Consider the following 23,397-nt stretch of genomic DNA (forward strand, 5'->3'; position numbering starts at 1 on the left):
TTTCACTGGGATTCGCAGAGAGTGTATTCAATGCTAGGATGGCGAATTGCTTTCTACTTGATTTTTGTCATGATTCACCATTTTCGACATCTTTTTACGGTGAACTGGAAAGTGATCTTTTAAAATAAAGGGTTTTTGTTTTGTTTTTTGGTGTCAAAAAAATCAGATATTTTTTTTCTGTGAAGGGGCATGCTATTTTTTATTCATGAGCTTGAAGCACATTAATATATATTTAATTTTTACTGAATTTCTTTTTTAACTTTTTTTTTTTTTTTACACTTTCAACAGCAGGGGGCCGGGAGCCGCTCATTAGATATTCATATAATCACTTTACTCGGCTCCTCTGCGGGACCAGAGGAGCAGCTCCTTACCCCTGCCCCGGCTCCCTACCCCTGCCCCTCCCGGGGGGCAGCCTCTGCTGCCTGTGCCCCGGGAGCCCTCCCCCACAAATTCTGGGGCAGGCGGGGAGGCTTACATCTCCCTGCCTGCCGCCGTACCCCGCAGGGGTTAAAATTCGCCAGCAGGGGCAGCGAGCCCCTGCTGCATTGAATAGGATGACAGGGAGGGCTGGCAGCGATTGCTGCAACCCTCCTGAACCCTGCGAATGTGCAGCGAATCGTAAACAGGATTCGATGCACATATATATATAATTGAATACTCCCCTCAGTCGGGATCTTGTTATTGGGATGAAGTACAAATCTGTGTTGAGGTTAAAAAGTTTTATCTTGATCCCATCGGACCACAGAAGTTCTCTCCGCTTAGTACTTTTATGTGGACCTCTAGGTGGAACTTCAGAGTAAATGTTTTTTGTTCCATCTTCCCGCAGCCACCTTTCGTGGCTCATAATAACCACCACTAAGGGGACGCACTTTGACAGTTGTTCAATCCTTATACTATAACATAATGTACCTGCCAACCGATAGATGGGTTTTCATTTTCAGATTGATTAAAAGCGAAATGCGTTAATCATTTCAACCTGAAGCTTATATCACCAAATGTATGATGTTAAAAATGGGAAAATATTTATGTAAAAAATTCTGGTCTGTTTTTTAATGTGTAACATAATTTTTTTAAAGCAACAGTTTAGATTTTCTGGGGCTTTCCAGTGTTTTTTACCGGCGTGATTGTATTGCGTCTATTTAAGGTCCAGGTTGGCAGAAGCCAACACATAATTATTTTTATTAATCTGGCTTTGAAGTACCACCGATATTTTCATGCTTCGAAATATAATGTAGACACCCCAGATTTACTAAGCTACGGGTTTTTAGAAGAAATCACAGTACACTTATATGGCTGGAATAATTATGTATACAATAAGGAGGCTGTAGGTTGGGGCTGAAGAAGAGGTTTAATTCCCCCGAAACGTTCCACTTATGTGACCACAATATATATGTTTTTGTCACCCAAGTCTCCTGAGTGCCGTTTGTTACCCCATTGCGGGGTTATTGGACTGCTATTTTTTTTACTCTGGCACCTGGAGCAAGTTGCAATCTTCACCTGGAGTGCCGGCAGCATTGGAATTGTATACAATAAGGAGAATATATATCTCGTATGAGCGGATTCTATTTTATCAATATTTTGTTGTAAAAATTATTATTTAATTTTAGCAAAAGTACAGTATTGTTTATTATAATGAAGGGGTAATATTGCTGAATTGTTAACTGGTGTTTAGTGATCACCATGTAAGTCTTGTAGTTCATAATTGCTATAGGAAACTGCTAAGGATATGCCCTGTATGACACTTGCTGAACCTGTAAACTGGTCACTCTGCACTTGCAACGATTTCATCCATAGTCATCATGGTCCCTGGCTGTTTGGGCGTCTTGGTGTAACAGGCAGTATGTCTCAAATGGCTTCTTCATGCTACAGGCTATTGGAAGAGGGGTTCTTATGCTACTGGTGACTGGCAAATGGTGTAGAGCAGAGGTGGCCAAGCCGGTCCTCGTGATCTACTGACGGTCCACATTTTCCAGATCACCTAGCTGGTACACAGCTGTAGTTATTACTGTCACATTCCCCAGATCACCTAGCTGGTGCACAGCTGTAGTCATTACTAACTGTCACATTCCCCAGATCACCTAGCTGGTGCACAGCTGTAGTCATTACTGTCACATGTCCCAGATCACCTAGCTGGTACACAGCTGTAGTCATTACTGTCACATTCCCCAGATCACCTAGCTGGTGCACAGCTGTAGTCATTACTAACTGTCACATTCCCCAGATCACCTAGCTGGTGCACAGCTGTAGTCATTACTGTCACATTTCCCAGATCACCTGTCTTGTGCACAGCTGTAGTCATTACTAACTGTCACATTTTCAAACCTGCTGCATTCATTCCTAGTATAGATCCACAGGTTGCCTGATATACATGACCTGTTGGTAGATCTTGAGGACCGGTCTAGCCACCCCTGGTGTTGAGGGTAATATGACTGGCAGAGAAGGCTATCTGTGCCACAGTCAGTCAATTGGAGGGACTCATTTCTCATTCCCCCTTCTCTCGCCCCCTGCAATCTCCCAGCACTGTCACCAGCGCACCTCCTCATTCCCCCGGCAAGTTGTTGCCCCCCCAATCTCCCACCAGTGTCCCCAGCCACCCCCCCTCTACCATTATCCCCAGCCCCTCCACAATCCCCCTGCAGCATCCCCAGCCACACCGCCCCCCTTGCGATCTTCCAGCAGTCTCACCGGCGCACCTCCTCTTTCCCCTGGCAGGTTCCCCAGCCCCCCCCCCCCCCTAGCCACAATCCTCCAGCACCATCCCCAGCGTCAACAACCCACCTCCTCATTCCCCACCAGGTTCCACTAACCCCCCCCCCCTCACCCGCACCACACCCAAACACCCTCCCCACCCATGTCACCCTTGCACCCCACCCTCCCACGCCAATACTACACCCACCCACGGCACCACCGCACCCAATCTTCCACCACCCACAGCACCCCAGCATCCACGTGCAAAACAAAATACCACAACCACACCTCTACCACCCGCAGTACACCCACACCTGCCCCTCTCCCACGACAAGCCACCCTCTCCCCCATCCACAGCATGCACAAAACACTTCCCTCACTCACGCCAACCCCGCGCCAGACCCTTCAACAGCGGCGGCACCCCCCCCCTGCTGTCCATCCCCAACCCAACTACAGCACCCCCACCCACAACACCCACATGCGGCCCTGCACCTAACCAAACTACACCACCCACACCTCCCCCAAGCACCTCCTCCCCACCAAGACCACCCAAACCTCACTCACACAATAACTGCGTTCCCAGGTTAAGGGGGCGCAGCCCCTTACAACGGTGTGAAGAGCACTCATAGGTTAACATAAAAAATGATAGTCTCCCTAATCCTAAAAGGGTAATATATATATATAGTGGTATCAAAAAAGGCTATGTAGTAGAAAAGCAGCCTAATAATATTTCTTTAGCTAACTAATACCCCATTCACACCAGCCTAAATTCCCGGGTTGAGTCCGGGAACAACCCGGTACTAGCGCTTTTGTGAAAGGTTCCCGGGACAAAATCCCGGGCAAATTTCAACCCGGCTAGGTACCAGGGTTGTTCCCGGGTTCAACCCGGGGACCTGGCTGGTGTGAAAGGTACAGGTTAGGACCAGCAACCGGGGTGAGTATTCTCCCCACCTCCGCCGCCATCCCGCCGCCTGCCCGCCTCCTCCCCACCTCCTGCCGGCCTCCTTCCCGCCCCCTTCTCACACCAGAAAATGCAGGGACATTTCTGGTGTGAATGGGTCCAAACCCGGGAATGTCCCTGCTTGTCCCGGGAACTGAATTCCCGGGTTTGTCCCTACATTTCTGGTGTGAATGGGGTATAACAGTTTAGTTAAAAAAATATAGCTAGCGCGCTGACTGTGGCTCCCCCTGCAGTTTGTAGCTGAGACTGTATGTTAGGAGGGGCCCTTGCTCTCAATGACATCACTGGTAGGGATGGCCAGTGGCTGGGTGACCTGGTGAGAATGGGTGATTTCACTAAATACCTTTGTTACTGCAACATGCAAGATTGCTCCTATAAAATACTGTATTCTTCTGATTCACCCCTGTGGGGTTTGTAGTATAGTTCCTTGTTTATCACATTTTCCTGTAGGAAGCTTAGGCTGATGGTCTCTACGGTGAATTAAATAATCTTTGTCCTCATTCAATGTATTACAAATGTCTTGATGAAGAAAATTTTAATCAGTCAAATCTGCCTCGATTTAGTGGGATTTTATGAGCAAATCTTTGTTGCCAACTGTATAATAATTACAGGCTGCCGGATCAGGGGCTGAGGGAGGGATTACCGGCCCCTTTGAACATGGTAACTTTCTAATTGCGTATATTTACTCAACTAATCAAGAGGATGGCCACCAGCTGAGAAGGAGGATTATTGGGTTTTGTTATAGGAGGTATTGAATATAAATCAGCGATAAGACAGTTTTATAGGGCATTCAGAGTGCCTTTGTGCTGTATGTTGTGTTGCTTTTTTTGCTGTGGAAGGCGTAATCCCCCCAGCATTAAATGGCAATGGTATAAACACTGAAGACGTGGGAATGTAGTTTGTGGCAACATGTCATCTAATATGTTCTTGCTTTGAGTGATTGGAGGGTTCGTTATTAATTGTAAATGGAAAGTTGAATGCTCATGAAAGATACAGCGACTGTAAATAAAATTAGGGGGAAAACATTGGGCGGTATGCATGAAAAGCAGAACAGTGGTTCTGTTCTCAAAGACCCGGGACCAGTGGTTCTCAAACTTTGTCCTCAGGATCCCACGCAGTTCACATTTTCCAGGTCACCCGGCAGGTGCACAGGTGCATTCATTACTCACTGGTACATTTTATAAGATCCACAGGTGGAACTAATTATTTCACTTGTGTTGAGACCAGGAAAACAGGCACTGAGGACCGAGTTTGAGAACCTGTGCCCTAGAAAAGGCGGATATAATTTTGGTGGCTGCTGTTGGTAACACCACTTTTTTCTTTTGCACCAGTATTTATGTTCCCACCCGTGCTTTCCTACTTTCCCAACATGTGTGGGAGAGGCTTGGATCTCGAGGAGTTCTAGACTCCTGGCTGAGTAGACCCTCCTACCCTGACACCGCCCACTTCCCCTGTCAAATGGGCAGGGAGGAGCTTTGCTCATGTGATTAACATGACTAATACAGCATCGGTTCCCAGCTCCCTCATGGCATGAAGTGTGGAATGGCAAAGCGGGTTGACCATGTTGTTGCCAAGCCCCCTGCACTTGGGAGCTGCTGGGTGGCCAGGAAAGCATGAAGGGTTTGGGGTCTTGAGAACTGAGTTTTTGTCACCCTGTACTAAACAATTGGTCATGACATTCCATGCCCACGGTAAACAATAGTTTACCCCTGCCTACATCATGTCATACGACGCACCTTTTCTGTTACACGTTTCGTCCAACACACATCTGATGATAAAAGGAATATAAATACTTCATATAAAAGTTTGAACTATTCAGATTTGTTTGTAATAAAATAAAACAGTTCCTTAAATACATAGTGATCATGGTTAATTGTGCAGGTAAATCTGTTGTCCCAGCAAAGTGAATCTCAGCAATCCACAGTGGGTCCGGCAGCAATCAGCAGTACAAGGTGCTCATAAAATAACTATATTGTTTCCTGAATTAAAACAATATAAAATATATATATATATATATATATAGGGTGTAGGGGGGGCGGCGGCACTCGCACAGAAGAAATACACAGAGGCGTAGATATGCCAACGTTTCGTGGCTGTGTTGCCACTTTATCAAGGTGCCTACAGATGATTATATATATATATATATATATATATATATATATAGTCTTAGTCATATCACTGGTTTTACATGTACTTTATCTGGTACTGATATTGCTACTGCAAATCAAAATATGAACTACTGTTTTACCAGGTATTTATACTCCGCATTAATATTATGCAATATTTTATGTTCCGTGGTGGAATGTGTGTACTGCGCTGTAGCACTTATTCATACCGTACCACTGCAGCATTAGCTTTTATTTATATCAGGCACTCAAAGATGTAATGTTAATATCTTAATTACCAATGCAATAAGCTGATTATTTGATCAAAGTCCCAAAAGATGATTGTTCATGTATGTAGTCTCTTCCTATGTGTAGGAATTGTGTTTAATATAGCACCCTGCATCTTCCAAAACCTGTGTAGTTCCTCCTCCCTGCCTGGGATATCGCTCTGCTTTGGTGCTTCTAGCACAGTGTGATCTGTATTTCAGCACTGATATGCAGACCAGACCTGTGCTAGACTACAGTAGAGAGTGACACCCCATGCAGGAAAGGAGAACTGCACGGATTTTGGAAGAGACAGGGTGCACTCAGACACACTGAATGAAAGATGAGCATTGTTACCGTAACATTGATTACTGGTAGATTACTCTATTTAAAATTATGGAACCCACAAATGGAATGGGATCATATGGCCGACCTAAAGATGGTTGACGGTCATTAGGTCAACATGGGACAAGGTCAACAGGTCATAAGGTCGACACGAGCATTAGGTCGACATGTTCTAGGTCGACAGTCAAAATATCTACATGGGGTTTTTCACCGTTTTATTACCCGAATGTCGACATGGACACAGGATTAAGTGGTCGACATGGACACAGGATTAACTGCACCTTGGCCCCTCGCTGTGCTCGCCATTCTTCGGTCCCGGTGCCTTGCTGCACTCGGAACACTATTTTATTCTCCCACCATGCCCTAGTGGATGATAGGGCATGAAATACCGCCTGTCAGCACATTTCGGCTCAAAAAACATTGAAAAACCCCATGTCGACCTTTTGACTGTCGACCTAGACCATGTCAACCTAATGCTCGTGTCGACCTAATGACCTGTCGACCTTGTCCCATGTCGACCATCTTTAGGTCGATCAACCTACCGTTACACCACAAATGTATTTGTCTGCAGCTTTCCTTGCATCAGGACCTCGGACAGCGCCATCCTCCCTGCATCAGCTGTGTTTCCATGGCGGCACACAAACATCATTTACAGGTCTACGTGATTTATAGTCTTGTTAATCTTGGGCTGGCTCTCAGGGACGTTGCTTTTTATAAGGCACCAACATCTGTACATTGTGACATGATATTAACATGTCAAGGTATTCTAAAGCGTTCTGTCAAGGGAAAAATAAGCTTATTTGATTTAACTACTAATTAAATGTGTTTAAATAGCCATATAACAGCCGAGCTATGTCACAAGTGTTAAAGCCATTATTCTTACTGTGTTACATCTAGTGTTGTGTGCATTATATGTGTGTCTGTGTAGCGAATTAACCTGAGCTCTGAACTTTGTACAGCTCTCCGACACCACCCAGTGGCCAAAGGTTACGTTGAAGGGATTTTACAATAAATTCTGTTCACTCTGATTCATTCACCTTTCCATACATATATTATGGGGAAGCGGTCATCTATTAGAATGAACTTAGGTCTACAGTCATTAGGTCGACCCCACTAGGTCGACTGGCAGGAAGGTCGACCTGACTTAAGGTCGACATGGGCCAAGGTCGACATGACTTAAGGTCGAATTTGCATAAAGGTTGACATGAGGAAGGTCGACTGGTCATAAGGTCGACATGGGTTTTTCACTGATTTTTGAGCCGACATGTGCCGACAGGCGGTATTTCATGCCCTACCATCCACTAGGGCGTGGTGGGAGAATAAAATAGTGTGCCGAGCGCAGCGAGGCACCGTGCCCGAAGCATTGCAAGCGAAGCGAGCGATGCGAGGGTCCGATTCTCATTGCCAACTGTGTCCATGTCGACTGTGTCGACATTCGGATAAAAAAAACAGTGAAAAACCCATGTCGACCTTTTGACCAGTCGACCTTCCTCATGTCGACCTTTATGCAAATTCGACCTTAAGTCATGTCGACCTTGGCCCATGTCGACCTTAAGTCAGGTCGACCTTCCTGCCAGTCGACCTAGTGGGGTTGAACTAATGACTGTAGACCTAAGTTCATTCTGACAGATGTACCGATTCCATATTATGGTATAGAAAGTCCAGTGCTCAATTGAAGTATAAAGCATGTACTTGCCATTGTGACCGCTCATGAAAGACGCAGTCCTCCTTTATATAATTGCAATTTAGAACGTCACTCCAGGACTTCTTAAAATGAAAAAAAAAAAACTGTGCTTTAAGTTTACAGCGATTTGGGCTGCTGCCCGTCTTCAGGACACACAGATGAGAATAACATCCTGGAGTGACGCTCTCAATTGCAAATGCATATAGATATATTGTGGTGAAACAGGGTAAGTTCCACCAGAGAGAGATAATTTTCTTTGGTCACAACTGCCCTGTAAAGAGTTAATGAGCTTGAGGGAGAGACGGGTGGGCTCTCAAGCACACAACTCCGGTCCAGGTTATCAGACCTGTACAGCCATGGTTGAACCAGTTACAATATGTATATAGAGAGAGGCACTCCATCTGTGTGTGTGTGTGTGTGTGTGTGTGTGTGTGTATGTATATGTGTGTATATATATATATATATATATAGCACATGGATATGGCGGCACTCACAGGATGTCACAGAAGACAAATAAATTCGACACAGGGACCCGCTCAAGTGGTTCAACGTTTCAGTCTTGTTTAGACTTTTTTCAAGAACAGAGGCATATAAAATACAACTGTACATGAGCCTGCATAAATACATAGTCAGTAAATGACCAAACACTTACCAGCTGGGCTCCGGAGCAGCCCGCCGGGACGGCTTCGCGCACCCCAGTGACGTCACTCAATCAGCTGAGTGATCGGCGGCAGCGGCTCGGGTGGAAAACACGCCCATCTGGGGGAGCGTCTAAGTTGCTAAGCCACAGACGTTCCGCTGTCGGATGTTGTCTATTCGTAGCGTCGTTGCCATAGCGGCTGGGCTGTCCGGGGACTCCAATTGGTGTGGTCTGTGAAAGAGGTGTGACAAGCGTGAGAGTAATACAAAATATAAGCATGATGACAGTGTTCCAAACATTGAGCTTAAATGTGGGTATGCTAGATACAATATGAAAAAGGCAAAAAAAACACAAATGATTAAAAAGCAACATCGTTCCCAGTGACACTGGGTTCAAGTCAGCGGTGGTCAGTATGTCGATTTACTAAGACATGTCGACCTATTGTGGGCGTCACAACACATACAATTGGTGAGCCCCAAGGGTTGGATTGCTGTGCAATCAAAGAGAGCTAAGGGCGCCACTGCACCAAAACTCTAAAGCAACTTTTCCTCCTCCCAACAAACTGGGTCGACTTATCCTGTGTCAGCAAATTGCCATTTATTACCCTGTTTTCACCTTGAAAAAGGAGCAGCAAGCTCCGAAACGTTGGTGTGGTTCTTTTTATTACACGTTTTGAAAAACTTCCCTGGAGTGCCGTGATTTTTTCCTAAGCCTACAAACTTGTTCTTCAAGGGCACCGGGGTACTGAGAACGCTGCCGGGAGAGTGCCAGGCCACCATCCCCCATATATATATATATATATATATATATATATATATATATATATAAATTCCAGGAAGTTCCGCACCTATCAAAAGATTGCCCTCTATCTTAAGGTCGATAATCCCACCTGCCCGATTATATATACTCTTCCGAAGGTGCACAAATCGCTGGAGGCACCCCCCGGCAGGCCCATTATATCGGCCATGGGGTCGATATTGCAGCCTCTGGCGGTTTTTGTTGACAGTTTCCTTCAGCCTCTGGTGTGTCAACTTCCAAGCTTCATCAAAGATACTTCCGACTTTTTATCTAAAATTAAGGACCTGGGGCCGGTCCCAGAGGGTGTGTGGTTGGCATCAATGGATGTCAACTCTTTGTACACCGTGATCCCGCACGAGGGAGGTGTTGAGGCCTTACGTTTGGCACTCCAGGTTGGTGCCCATGGTGGTCCCCCGTCCGAATTTTTGTTGGCACTGGCATCAGTGATACTGAGCAGAAACCATTTCAGCTATGGTAAGGACTATTATATCCAACGGACGGGCACCGCCATGGGCTCCAACCTGGCACTCTCATATGCCAACATATATATGGGTCAGTACGAGAGTACTATCTTGTTACCACGCTTTGGCTCCAAAATACGGTTCTATAAACGCTTAATAGACGCGGTGTTTCTATTGTGGGATGGCACCAAGGCAGAATTTTTTGAGATGGTACAGTCTCTTAATCAGCTTGACAATCCGATAAATTTCACATACAACATCGATAGTGAAAAAATGAACTTCCTTGATGTCACCGTTTACAAGGATGGCCATACTTTGAGCTCCACCCTCTTTCGGAAAGAGACCGACCGGAACACTGTCCTCTACGCCACAAGTCACCACCCGCCCTCCCTCAAAGAGAGCCTTCCGATCTCTCAGTTCCTAAGGGTTATGAGGAATAACAGCTCTGATACTTTAGCGGAAGAACAGCTGACTGATATGGGACAGCGTTTTTTGGAAAGAGGGTACTCATCTTATACCATCCAACGTTGTCTGATTAAAGCTAGGGCAAAGTTCGAGGCCACTGACATAAAGCGTGTATTTGATCAGGATCGTATGATCTATACATCCACTTTTAACACCGACTCCCACCGCCTCGAAAAGGTGGTCAGAAAACATTGGCCTGTGATCACGTCTGACGCCAAATTCCAGAACATCAGCAAAAAACCTCCTATGCTGTCGTATCGTAGGGGTCCTAACTTAAAACAGCTTCTCTTGAGACCGACCCTACAACCAGCTAAGGGAGCATCAAGCTGGCTTACTCCTGGCCGCAAGGGCTGTTTTCGATGTGCGGACTGCGCGACCTGCAGGTCAATGTCCTCTGGTTCGACATTCTCCCACCCGCATAGTGGCAAGTCGATACAGATACGTCACAGGCTGACTTGTACATCTAACCATGTGATCTACACATTGACCTGCCCGTGTGGTCAAATGTACGTCGGAATGACGACACACAGTTTTAAAGAGCGCATGGCGAATCATCGCCACTCAATTCGACAAGCGCTTGATACAAATAAAAGTGATAAGCCGGTGGCCCTACATTTTCTTCGTATGGGACATTCTATCTCAAGTCTCAAATGTATGGTCATCGACCACATACCTCCACTCCCGAGAGGAGGCGATCGGGAATGAAAATTAAAGCAGCGAGAGGCAAAATGGATTGCGACGTTGGGGACAGTTACCCAGAAGGGACTGAATGAGTACAACTCCTTGAATGTATTTTTGTAAACCGAAGCTGATTTTTGTAGAGTCAGATAGGATAATAATAAGGCATCCTATGTTACATTTTACCCATTCTTTTTGAGTGGAGGGCTACGGTCGACATCGTCGACATCTGCCTTTTTTATATATATATATATATATATATATATATATGTTATATGTTTGTCTTGTTCGTTATTTTGTATAAACTGTTTTTGCATACTGTGAGGTTCACCTGACCACCTATATAGCAGTCTTAAACCTTTATCATATTATCTGTGTTTGTATTGGTTGTCATAATGACTTGGCAGCGTGTATCCACCAGAGGGATGCATGTATTAATTCTTTATTAATACTTGAGTTTATTGCCCATTATCAGTGTTTCTGCAGTGAGTTGTCAGTGAGAATGCTTATTTTTTCTTTTTTCTTTTTGTGCCCATACAAAGATGACACTGTGCAGGCATATATGCACTGTTTACATATAGTTTCCATGGTGCCGCTTGCGCTGCTTAACCTGATGCAGTATCCGGCCCATTCTTTCCTCCAGGTCTGGGAGGTTATTATTGATGCGCAGACACTGTGAAACAGGCACTTCCGGTATCTGGCGTGCGTTCCAACAGCGTGGAACGCACGCTACTTCCGGTTTCGCGGGGTTGAATGTTGTTTTAACCTTTTCTTTCAGCCCTCTGTCCCGTTTTTGCATAGTAAGTCACCCTTATTGATATAATCCTATGCAGTGGCGTAAGTTGGTTCCAGTGGCCCGGAGGCAAGATAAAAATTGATGCCCTCCCCCCACACTTTATATAAATATACTGTATGTTATGTATATTATGTTGAAAATAACAAGAGTTTGACGTCTATAGTCCTGTTAGGAGGGGGATTCAGCCACAGAACCATTATAGACGGCTTTCAATTAAGTGATTCAAGCATGCAGGGTAGGAGAGGTGCCCCCTTGGGAGCAGGAGCCCGGCGGCAGATGACTCCATTGCCTCCCAGAGTTCTGCCTCTGATCCTATGCTAACTTGTCATATATGGCGCTGTTTGCGCTACTTGATCAGGATGTATTATCCAGCTTTCACCACTGACACGCAGACACTGTAGAATGGGCACTTCCGGGATCTGGCGTGCGTTCCAACAGCGTGGAGCGCACGCTACTTCCAGTTTTCGCGGAGTTTTTCTTAGATTTACCCTGGTTTCAGCCTTTTGTCCCACTTTTTTCTTATTGAATGACCCTGATGGATATAACGCTATGCCAACTTGCCATATAATATGTTTATTAGCCATGTAGGTTTGCTATTATGTTAGTTTGATACCATGTGACTGTGATTGGCTGTATGATGTACCATGTGATGTGTAACAGGTATATATACTGCTATGGTGGCCAGTATGAATTGGGTGTTCATGGTGGAAGGACCTGCTCTCTATATTGCTTGGCTTTGACAAAGGTCTGTGTAAGACCGAAACGTTAGCCCTGTCATGTAAGCATCAATAAATCGTTTTTTCTTCAAATTTCATTCAACGATTGGTGAGTGCCCTCTTCTTTTGCTCTATATATATATATATATATATATATATATATATATATATATATATATATATATATATATATATATATATATTAAATACAGATGGAGTGCCTCTCGTTCAGCACTTGGGGCTCAGCAGCTCGTACCAGTTACCGTGCAGGGTGGGACGTGAACCCTGCCCGTCTCCACTTCAGGGTGGGGGACGGCGTTGGGAACCGGCGTTGGGAACCGGCGGTGGGGACTCAGGGGAGCTCTGGTTGAAGGGGATGTGCGTGCATCTCTTGTGCACGCGCATCCCCTTCCGGCGGCTGCCGATCCGACCACCAGCCTGCAAAGATTAAAGGCCTTCCATCTGTATAGTACTGTTTATGTATGTATGTATGGTAGCATTGCCTCTGTACTACAGTACTTATCATTTTATGCAGGTGGCTGAAAATAAATACATTCTTTTGATTCTTTCCAGTTTTATTTGTCTAGTTCAGTGCAAAACCAATTTTTAAAGCAATGATTTAGTTTATTGAGCGGCATCCTGCTTCGTTATAATTAGATGTTATTTCAGCCTCTGAGAAAATCCATGGATACATTTTAGTGTATTGTACCCCATGCACAGCTGCATCATGATTACCAGCTCCCCAGAATGACATTTTGGCTTCCTTTTATAATACATTAAAATAGAACATCCTTCTGCTCCCATCTCCTGCAGCAGCGTCAGGAATCAAAGTTATAAAATATTAAATTGGCACATTAATTGCAGCCTCCGTACAGGCTAAGAGCAGACAAGGGAGAAGGAGAGAAGAGCAGCCCGTACATTCCTCTTCTTCCCAGACTTCTGGCTTTTACCGAATGCTACTGAGAGTAATAGGAAACCAGACAGGTATGATTAAATAGCAAGTGCGAGCCGTTAGTTGTTTATGGAATAGCGATGAGTACAGCTTAATAGGTACAGATCAGCTTCAATGACTTATGATGGCATTAAGCCTTGCATAGATTTCTGTACGTATTAATTGCAGAAGTAGTCATGACACCACCCAGGAACGAGTCTTTGTGTTTGTGGTGGTTGGGAAGCAGGTAGTGCAGGAGGCAGAAAGGAAATGTGGAAGCAGGAAGTACCAGGGCTCAGATACAGGAATACATGAGTGTAAAGATTAACATTGAAGAAATAGGGGAACGCAGAGACAAGTAAGGAAAAGGAGAGGTGCATACTGGGGAAAGCGGGAGGAGGATCGCATACAGAAGAAGATTGGGCAAACAGTTATTCAACAACTTGGAAGTACAGATGCATCGTCATACATTGCGGCTTCAATTGTGCAGAACAGCCCCTCTCCGTGGGCCAGTTCTGTGTATAATGTGCTCAATGCAGCTGCCGGGTCCCATCGGGCTTCATGTGCGACTTTGTACGTTATTAAATCACTGCGAGTAAAGTTTTGCTGCATCCGTGATGCATATAAGACCCACAGTTTAAATAAAGGACATGCTACACCTCTCAGAGCGTCTCAGTCACGCTGGGCGTCTCGAGCTATATGTTGTATGTAGGCTCGGTTTAACTGGATGGAGAAGAGGAGAAGAAACAAGATTTGTTTAGCAGGAGCAGTATAGAGACCCGGTACTGGAAGGGGAAGCAGATTAGAATCCAGAACAGGGTGGGGAAGCAGGTAGGAGACCAGAACAGAATGGGCGAGTTGAAAAGAGACCAGAAATGGATGTGGAAAGTAGTAAGATACTAGGGGCCTAATTTAGGTTTGCTCGCAAAAGCAAAATCTCTCTCTAATGGGCAAAACCATGTGCACTGCAGGGGGGCAGATGTAACGTGCAGAGAGAGTTAGATTTGGGTGAGTTATTTTGTTTCTGTGAAGGGTAAATACTGGCTGCTTTATTATTACACTGCAATATAGATGTCAGTTTGTACACACCCCACCCAAATCTAACTCTCTATCTCTCTACACATGTTACATCTGCCCCACCTGCAGTGCACATGGTTTTGTCCAATAAAAAAAAAGGAGTTTGCTTTTGCAAGGCAACCTGAATCACCCCCCTAGGAACTGGATAGGGAAGTGGGACAGAGATCAGAATTGGATGGGTAAACTGGCAAGAGACCACAAATGGATAAGAGTCTAGAAATGGATGGGGACATGCGACAGGGATCAGTTGTGCAAGTAAGGAAAAAAAACTGAATGTACTTTAGTGGTGGATAGATCCCAGAGCTGGATCAGGGGTCAAATGGAATCAAGAGCTTGATTTGGAAGTGGGCAAGAGACTAGAACTGGGAGCGGGGAAAACAGAGTGGAGATTGCTGGGGGAGCGGACAGGGTAAAGATTGCTGGGGGAAGTGAGGAGGGCAGGGTGGTGATTGTGGGGGGGGGGGGGGAGTGGAAAGTACAGGGTGGAGATTGCCAGGGGAGTGGAAAGGGCAGGGTAGAGTGTGCCGGTGGAGCGGTGAGGGCAGGGTGGAGATTGCTGGGGGAGCGGGGAGGACAGGATGAAGATTGCCGGGGGAGTGGTAAGGGCAGGGTAGAGTGTGCCGGGGGAGCAGTGAGGGCAGGAGGGGGCAGGGTGAAGATTGCTGGGGGAGCTGGAAGGACAGTGTGGAGCGGGGAGGACAGGGTGGAGATTGTCAGGAGAGTGGAAAGGGCAGGGTGGAATGTGCTGGGGGAGCAGTGAGGGCAGGGTTGGGGGGCAGGGTGGAGATTGCCAGGGGAGTGGAAAGGGCATGGTAGAGTGTGCCGGGGGAGCGGTGAGGGGGAAGGCTGAAGATTGCTGGGGGAGCAGGAAGGACCGTGTGGAGCGGGGAGGACAGGGTGAAGATTGTCGGGAGAGTGGAAAAGGCAGGGTAGAGTGTGCCGGGGGAGCGGTGAGGGTAGGAGGGGGGGGGGCAGGGTGGAGATTGCTGGGGGAGCAGGAAGGACAGTGTGGAGTGGTGAAGATTGCTGTGGTAGCAGGGAAGGACAAGGTGAAGATTGCTCTGGGACAGTGGAGGACTCAGTGCAGAGTTAAAATAGAGATGAATTGTCATGGTGTCAAGGCAACATAAAGGTAATGGATAGTGTGAAACCTTATGGATGCACTTAGTCCTCTGAGATCCCCAGTATATATGTGGCTGTAATCAGCGAGCAGTGGCGGCCTCTAGTGTACAGTACATAGGTGTTCTCTGTCCTGGGTTTCCCCAGCCAGGAGATGCAGATCCGCTCCCAATAATACATGTACACTGTAAAAAACCATCTCTCATCTGAATGCGGCTGCTGCCACTCTCACTAAATGCCTTTAAAGCTAATTAACACATAGAATGCCTAGATTAGACTATTTGGTCGTTTAGAGAATGTGTGTGCGCAGTTTACACTGTAATTATGAAGTATGCTGTAAATTATCATTATTTTTAAACAAATTACACCAGCGCCGGCAAACGGCAAAGCGAAGGGCAGATATATTGCTCTCTAGCTCCCAGCAATGTGTTTATTACATCCTAAATGCTACTGCGAACGCTCCGTGCGAAATGCTGGTTCTCGTTTGGTTCAGAGCTGCAGAAGTACATAGGAAATGTTAATGTGGAGCCGGCTTCTTCTCACTTACCTGGCCCCATAATTGGTTTGATGGCGTTATAATCAGACGTTACCTTTGTGCTCCTCAGTTCTATTGGGGTTTAAAATGTCAAGTTAATGATTTATTCCGGTTTATGCATATTGAAAATGTGTGGGCGGGTTCACTGCGCCTCTGCAAGAACCTTACACATAAGTCCGGTCTGTCTCGACAGGTATTGCATACGGGATACAGTCATTAGGTCGACAACACTAGGTCCACATGGGTCAAGGTCGACACTAGCATTAGGTCGACAGTCAAAAGTTCGACATGGGGTTTTTCACTGTTTTTTGAGCCGACGTGGTATTTCATGCCCTACCATCCACTAGGGCGTAATGGGAGAATAAAATAGTGTGCTGAGCGTAGCATGGCGAGCGATGCGAGAGGATGTGGTGCACTTCAAACTTTGTCCATGTCGACTGGGTCGACATTGGGGTAAAATAACTGTGAAAAACCCCATGTCGATCTTTTGACTGTCGACCTAGCCCATGATGACATTGACCCATGTCGACCTTGCTGCATGTCGACCTAGTGGTGTCGACTTAGTTATGGTCGACTAAACGATCCCAACCCTTGCATACTACTAATCATCCCAGTGACTACCATCGGGGGTACTCTGTACCCTGGTTTAAGAACTACGGTTATAGATGATGCACAGGAGACAATTATTGATGAGTTTTTTTTTGTTTTGTTCTTTATTCTTACTTGAAGCACGAGGTGCGTGGCTCCAACACCCAGTGGACATTGCAAAAAAGAGTGCTCGGGCATGGGACTTTGTACTCTCTCCTAAAGGAGAAGGGCCCTGTTATTCTCCAGCCACTCAGAGCAAAAAGGCTTACTAAAGGGAAAGGGTCTTCAGATCCTCCCTTTGCCAAACTTAGAGGTCCCCTTCCCACACCCACAGCCTCTTAAGGGCCAAGGGTCTTCATGCTTCCTTTGCCTCACAGCTCGGGGTCACCTTTTCTCCCCAGGGTTGTCCAAATCTTCCCCTTGAAGACTTAAATTCCACCCCATTTACTTCAAATTTCAAAACAGTCCACCAAAACGTCCACCTTCCACCCCTTACACAATTACCCTCTTACTGTTGAATACAAAACTTTTCAACAGCACATTTTAGATCTGGTCCTTCATAATTCTGCATTGCAGCTCTGCCATTGTCGGAGCCATGTGGCCTGTTACACAACCCTCCTCTGCTTTGTTGTTCAGCACCTTCAGACGTTTTTTTGGTCTATATACATCCTCCCAGCAACTACAGCATCCCCTGCCACTCACCGTTACTGAGCCCTGGTCTTCTTATGTTTATATTCATATGTTCACCGCTGAACAGTACACACCCCAGTCTGCAACACTCCTCTCTCCTTCTACACAGGATTCAGCTTCCACATCACCTTTTTTAGAATGCAGTTAACCTTTTTTCTTTCCCATGTGTGGGTTGTGTGTTCCACCGCTGTGTGATCAATGTCACTGATTAAATTAGCAGCTCAACATGGGATCTCAAAATTAGCTGATAAGTGACATTTCTTTTTAATCTGCAAAAATAGGCTGACGCCGAGGCTTCCATTTCATCTTCATCACGAGGTTTGCAGTCCGATCAGGGGCACCCCATATTTACCAGTACAAAAGTAGATCATGTCAAGGGAAATGAAATCTCCCCAAACTTCGATGTCCTGCTATACAGTATGAATGTATTATACATAGGGACTGAAACGCTGCTGTTTTATCATTTATAGTTTCACTCAGTGTTCAGTCGAAATTTGAAGAACACCTACACTAGCTTCTGCATTGGCACTAACAAACTGGATGGGTATGGGTCATTGGGTTGACCCAATTTGGGTAATGTGCACCTAAAATAGGTTGACGTATTGGTTGACAGGGTCGAAAGGTCGACCTGAGTTTTTTTAACGTTTTTATTATGTAGATATTAAAACAGAACTTAAAAGAAATGAAAACAAAAAGGTTGCTCATTACAACAGTGTTTACGTTTTTTTAACTACTTAACTTTTTCTAAAAAAAACTCTCAGAAATTGACGTGGGTTTTTTTTTTATGTGAAGAACCTTTATTTAAACTTATACAAAGTGATTTAAAAAAAAAAATGTTTTTCCCTTGCAAACACCGGACCATCCGATTGTCACCATAGGAACATCAGTGACGTTGTGACCATTGTCAGTTGAATTTATTTTTATCTGTGCATCCAACAGGTACATACAGAGGTAGCTGGATGTTAAAGTTTACATTCCCCCAGGGGCTGCTAATGTCTGCAGCCGCTGAGTGGGGGTTTTGCTGTGCTGACCAATCAGACACTCAGTGAGGGTGCAGGAAGCAGAGGGGACTGGGAGTTCCCAGAGAGGGAGCTGCAGGAAGATTGTCTCCTGCAGCCGCTTACATTGTGTATCTGACTGGTTGCATCATTTGAAACAAGATCATATAATGCAGTTGCTGGTGTGGTCGCATACAGTACATTGCAACCGTGCCACACAAGTGGTTAAGAAAGCGCTAAGCAGCGTCCTTTGCGACGCACGCTCCCACGGGTATCGCAGTACAAAAAGTATGTGCAGCACATGCTTTTTGTACTGCCCGCGGATCGCATCGGACACAAAACGCATGTGTTGCGATCCACCCAATAACGCATCGCATTGCACACTGCTTATCGCAGCGTGTATGGGGACCTTTAAACATTGTTGCAATCTGCAACCGGATTGTTTTGTTTAATATTTTGTTTTCTGTTGCAGTTTATGATCGTATATTATTGCTACAGTCCACGTTACAGTACTCATAGTGATTGTATGTTTTTACCCATTTTATATACTATATAATAATGTCAAATAGCCTTACTAATTGGTCTTTAACTGATCATTGTGTCATATTAAGCTGGGAATTAGTGTTTTCATCAATAAGCTGATTTAGCTATTTGATGAAATTGAAATACCTTTTTTTATACATTTGATTATACATTATATTTACAGTAAGCACAATGAATAATCTTAGTTTGTGTGCACAGAGCCGTATATTCGTACTTGTTGACTAGGGATGTGACTGACGACTGTTCCTTCTCTTTCCTGTCAAGGGACAAATGTCAACGAGGCAAAACGTATCCTGAGTGAGAGCGGACTCCCCATAACCTCAGCCATTGACCTAGACGATGCCGCCAAGAAGGCGGTGGCCAGCATCCGGAAGAAGTGAAGGACTCCACCAGACATCCGATACCTGGAACAGACCTAGTAACCTCTAACAATGAATGTATCTGAGTATTCTGTGGAAATATCAGGGACAAATTAACTATTCATACATCATTTCTGAACAATGTATTGGGGGAAATGAAGATAATAGTGATGATTTTCAAAAAGGTGCTTTTATACAACAAATTTTCCAATTTTTTATGTTTTATTAGGGTGTGAAGCTGGCAAAATGTATGTAGACAGATTGTATTTTATATGGCACGTAAAACGCGATTGCATTTTATATATATATATATATATATATATATGCACCGTATATATATATATATATATATATATATATATATATATACTATTTACATTGTACTGTAGAGTATACAGGTAGCTACATATTACTAGTCTCTCCTTTTCCAGAATAGAGTGTACAGCTCGTATTGCAGTTCAGTTCTTCTTAGTGAAAAACATAAGGATTCCAACTAAGGGGGATATTCAGTCCCGGTCAAATTATTCACCAGGCAAGAAATTTGCAATTTTCACCCGTTTTTAGAGTGAATATGACTTACTGTATTCACTTCCTGTGCTGATGCGGCTAAGCAAATTTGCTGTGAATCTACGTAATTTTGTCGAATTTGCTCCTTCTTTCACCCATGTTGATTCGCCCCTTAAAAAAAGTGAAATAGCATGGCCGAAAACGCCCGCGATTGAATACTGATAGGCAAATCTTTGTCTTTTTTTTGCCCCTGGCAAAAAATTTGTCTGGGATGAATACCCCCTTATGGGATATATTTACTAAACACTAGGACACTAATGCTCAATGTCTTGGAAGGCTGGGCTTAAAAGGGCAATAATACATAAATACAATGCATGATTATTTGCGTATATTGTTATTGCCCTTTTAAATCCAGCTTGAGTCGCCCTTTAGTAAAAATTCCCAGAAGAGTCCTAAATGAATGTGAAACGCGTAGTGTTGTGAAACGGTGGCAGCTTGCCTGGTTGTTACACTGTACAACTGTTGTTGCCTACTGCCTGTGTGTGCGCTATACAAGTCATTCAATATGTTCAGCCTATTGCTTGATTTAATTTATCAGGTAACTACTTAGAAGAAATCAGACTTCCATCTTTTGTTTTTTTTCCTCCATAGTCATTAAACCGGGTCTGATTCTTGCGTATTTCACCCTTATTTTTCTTTTTAACTTAAAATTGTCCTTTCTAATTACAGTATGACTTTGTTCTCAGATTTCCACCAATTATATAAACCATTTGTGCCGTCTTCATTCCTGTTCTCTGTAAAGATATCTGTGTATTTTTTAACCCTTTCACCATGTCATTCATATACTGTATTGTGTGGATTTGCTGCAACATATAAATGATCCGTCCTTAAACCTCATGTCCTCACTTCATTTCCTGTTGTAACAAACACTAAAACAATAAATTAATTTGTCTTGACTCTCTTGGTTCATTTCTGTAAATTATGGTATTGTGTGTCGATCAATTTAGCACCCCCCCCCCCCCCCCTCCCTCATTCATATATACAATAGCAGAATGCAATATTCACATGATTTAGTCCTAGCTACATCTTCGGGCCTCCGAGCTTACTGCACACCAAGCCCTGTATGTAATCATAATACAGCTCCATGATTGGCCAGAAAGATTATTGTTAGGGGTTGGTGTTTGGGGGTAGTATTTAATTACTCCACTATGATTAACATTCCTGCATAAGGAACGGCTTTGTCTGCTTGCTACTGAGAGTTTCTGAATGCATTACTTGTTCAGCATAACTTTTCATCTAAACTTGCTGATATGCCCGGGTTTATCCGGGCAAAGGTTTCCTAGGAGGAACATTTTACCCCTTTTCACCCCTGTAGGATCTGAATTTAGAAACATCTCTGCTTACTGGGTGTCTGCAAATAACTGTCACAGTTTCTAGACCGCCTAGCCGATGCATAGGGAGAGTTCACCAAATGTCACAATGGTGATGGCATTGTTTATGGTGGCCATCAAATTCTGTGGGCGGCATTCAAATGTTTGTCACCAGCATTTCAGCTCGCTACAACCTGGGGTTGTAGAACCGCTATATAGTGGTCCAATCCCAGATGATCGGATATTGAAGGAAGAAGGTGAAACTGAACAATATACTTTGAAACCATGTTCTGCTAAGGCAGGCATGTCCAAACTGTGGCCCTCCAGCTGTTGTGAAACTACACATCCCAGCATGCCTTGCCATAGTTTTAGCATTCCATTATAGCAAAACTGTGGGAAAGCATTATGGGACTTGTAGTTCCACAACAGCTGGAGGGCCATAGTTTGGACATGCCTGTGCTAAGGGTCTGCCTTTGCCACCTCTGTAACATACGGTCATTATACAGAAGTAACATTAATATTTGTCATTAATGAAACCACTGGATTATCCGCTCTGGCTGTCTGTTCCGCTAATACCTTGATGGAAGAATGCATGAGGAACATACAGTACTACAGGTTACCTGGCATTCGCTTGGAAAGGTTACACTTAAACACATGTGAAAATGCAGCCAAATACTTTCTGTGATGACTTTCTAAGAATTGGCTAATTCCCCAGTACCTATTAATTGATTGAAGCGCTGCGCTATAGAAGTACCTGTAAATAAATATATAATTGATATGCTTTGGGGAGGTTCTGACTCTTTAAGCTTATGTGCTAAGACATCTCAACTCCTAGCGGCAGTGGAGTTCTCATGTTTCATGGAGTCAGTGTAAGGACTGACTAGGAGGGAAGACTGACGTACTGGAGTTGCCCAGCAATATTTTGGAACCAACTTTCCCTGAATTTAAATAACATACAGTTTGGAGGGTAGTTATAGGAGTGCAGAGCATGGGTGTTTTTTACATTTAAATGGTGGAGTCACTTACATCAGGCACTGCTGAGGGTTGACTGCCTTGGATTAAAGCCTATTGTTTATTACCCCTATATGAAATAAATAGTGCATACTTAGCTAACTGAACAGCTTCAACTTACAGGCAGTAAACCGATATTGATGGGTACATTTAGTTGTCATGCTCAAGTAAAGATTATGGGCCTGGGAAATGCAGGAATGAGGGCAATTGAGACGACTTTTGCATGTACTGTATTTTCCAATTGGGGGACTGGTTTTCCCCTTTTAAATAATTGCCGCTTTCAAAATTCACAGAATTACAAAATACGCAGAATGTGCTCAAATAAAGAACCCTGCACATTTGAAATCCGTGCAGTTCCTCTTTCCTGCCTGAGGTGTCGCTGTCTGCTGTGATGTCTCTATCACATTGTGGCTTGTATATCACTACAGACCAGACTGTACTAGAAGCAAAAGCAAACAGCGACACCCCAGGCAGAAAAGAGGAACTGCAGGGTGCTAGAATTAATGCTACCTGTGTCTGTATCTTGCAGACTATTGAGTGAGGTTCTGTATGTGTTTGTATAGTTTGTTTTTACCTACATGCTTCATTTATTCAAATATCAGTCCTGGGGGTGCCAATTGCAATCAAACAGAACCCAGTTTTGGGAGAACAAATCAGCACGGATACAGCATAAGCGTTCGCTCTCCAGTGTTCCCGACAAATATACTGTGACATTTCAGCGCTGTACCACAATATTATACGAGGAGGGGGCTGTCGGCGAGATGCTGGGTCTTTCCATCATAACCTGATAATTGAGCCTTGGGCATAGGAAATCTGTCATACTTAATAGAGTCCTATACACGGTATGTGTTTTATGCCGGGAAAGGGCAGCATGTAAGCTATACGGGAAGCCGGAGCATATGCATCTGCTACGGTCTCTGTCATTTGTTACTCTTCCTAAGAGGACATGTTCTGAAAGCAGAACTAGGTCGATTGGAAAATGAAAAGCCTGGTTTGCTGTGAAGAGAAGCAAGGTTATTTTCCGCTGTATAATTGTCTAAGCCGGCAAACAGGGATTTTTTTTTTTGT

General features: G+C 44.5%; 1 protein-coding gene across 1 annotated transcript in view; it reads left to right on the forward strand.

Annotated features, from left to right (window-relative positions):
* The window catches only part of SUCLG2 (succinate-CoA ligase GDP-forming subunit beta), a 212,155-nt gene extending 191,251 nt beyond the window's left edge, over nt 1-20,904 (forward strand). Inside the window, exon 11 of the mRNA XM_083156025.1 lies at nt 19,347-20,904. Within this exon, the coding sequence (XP_083012151.1) occupies nt 19,347-19,462 (116 nt within the window). The 3' untranslated portion in view covers nt 19,463-20,904. The remainder of the gene's footprint in view (nt 1-19,346) is intronic.
* Nucleotides 20,905-23,397: the final 2,493 nt, after the last annotated feature.

This window comes from Crinia signifera, chromosome 8, assembly GCF_055691185.1.
Source record: "Crinia signifera chromosome 8, ASM5569118v1, whole genome shotgun sequence".
In the NCBI taxonomy this organism is placed as follows: Eukaryota; Metazoa; Chordata; class Amphibia; order Anura; family Myobatrachidae; genus Crinia; species Crinia signifera.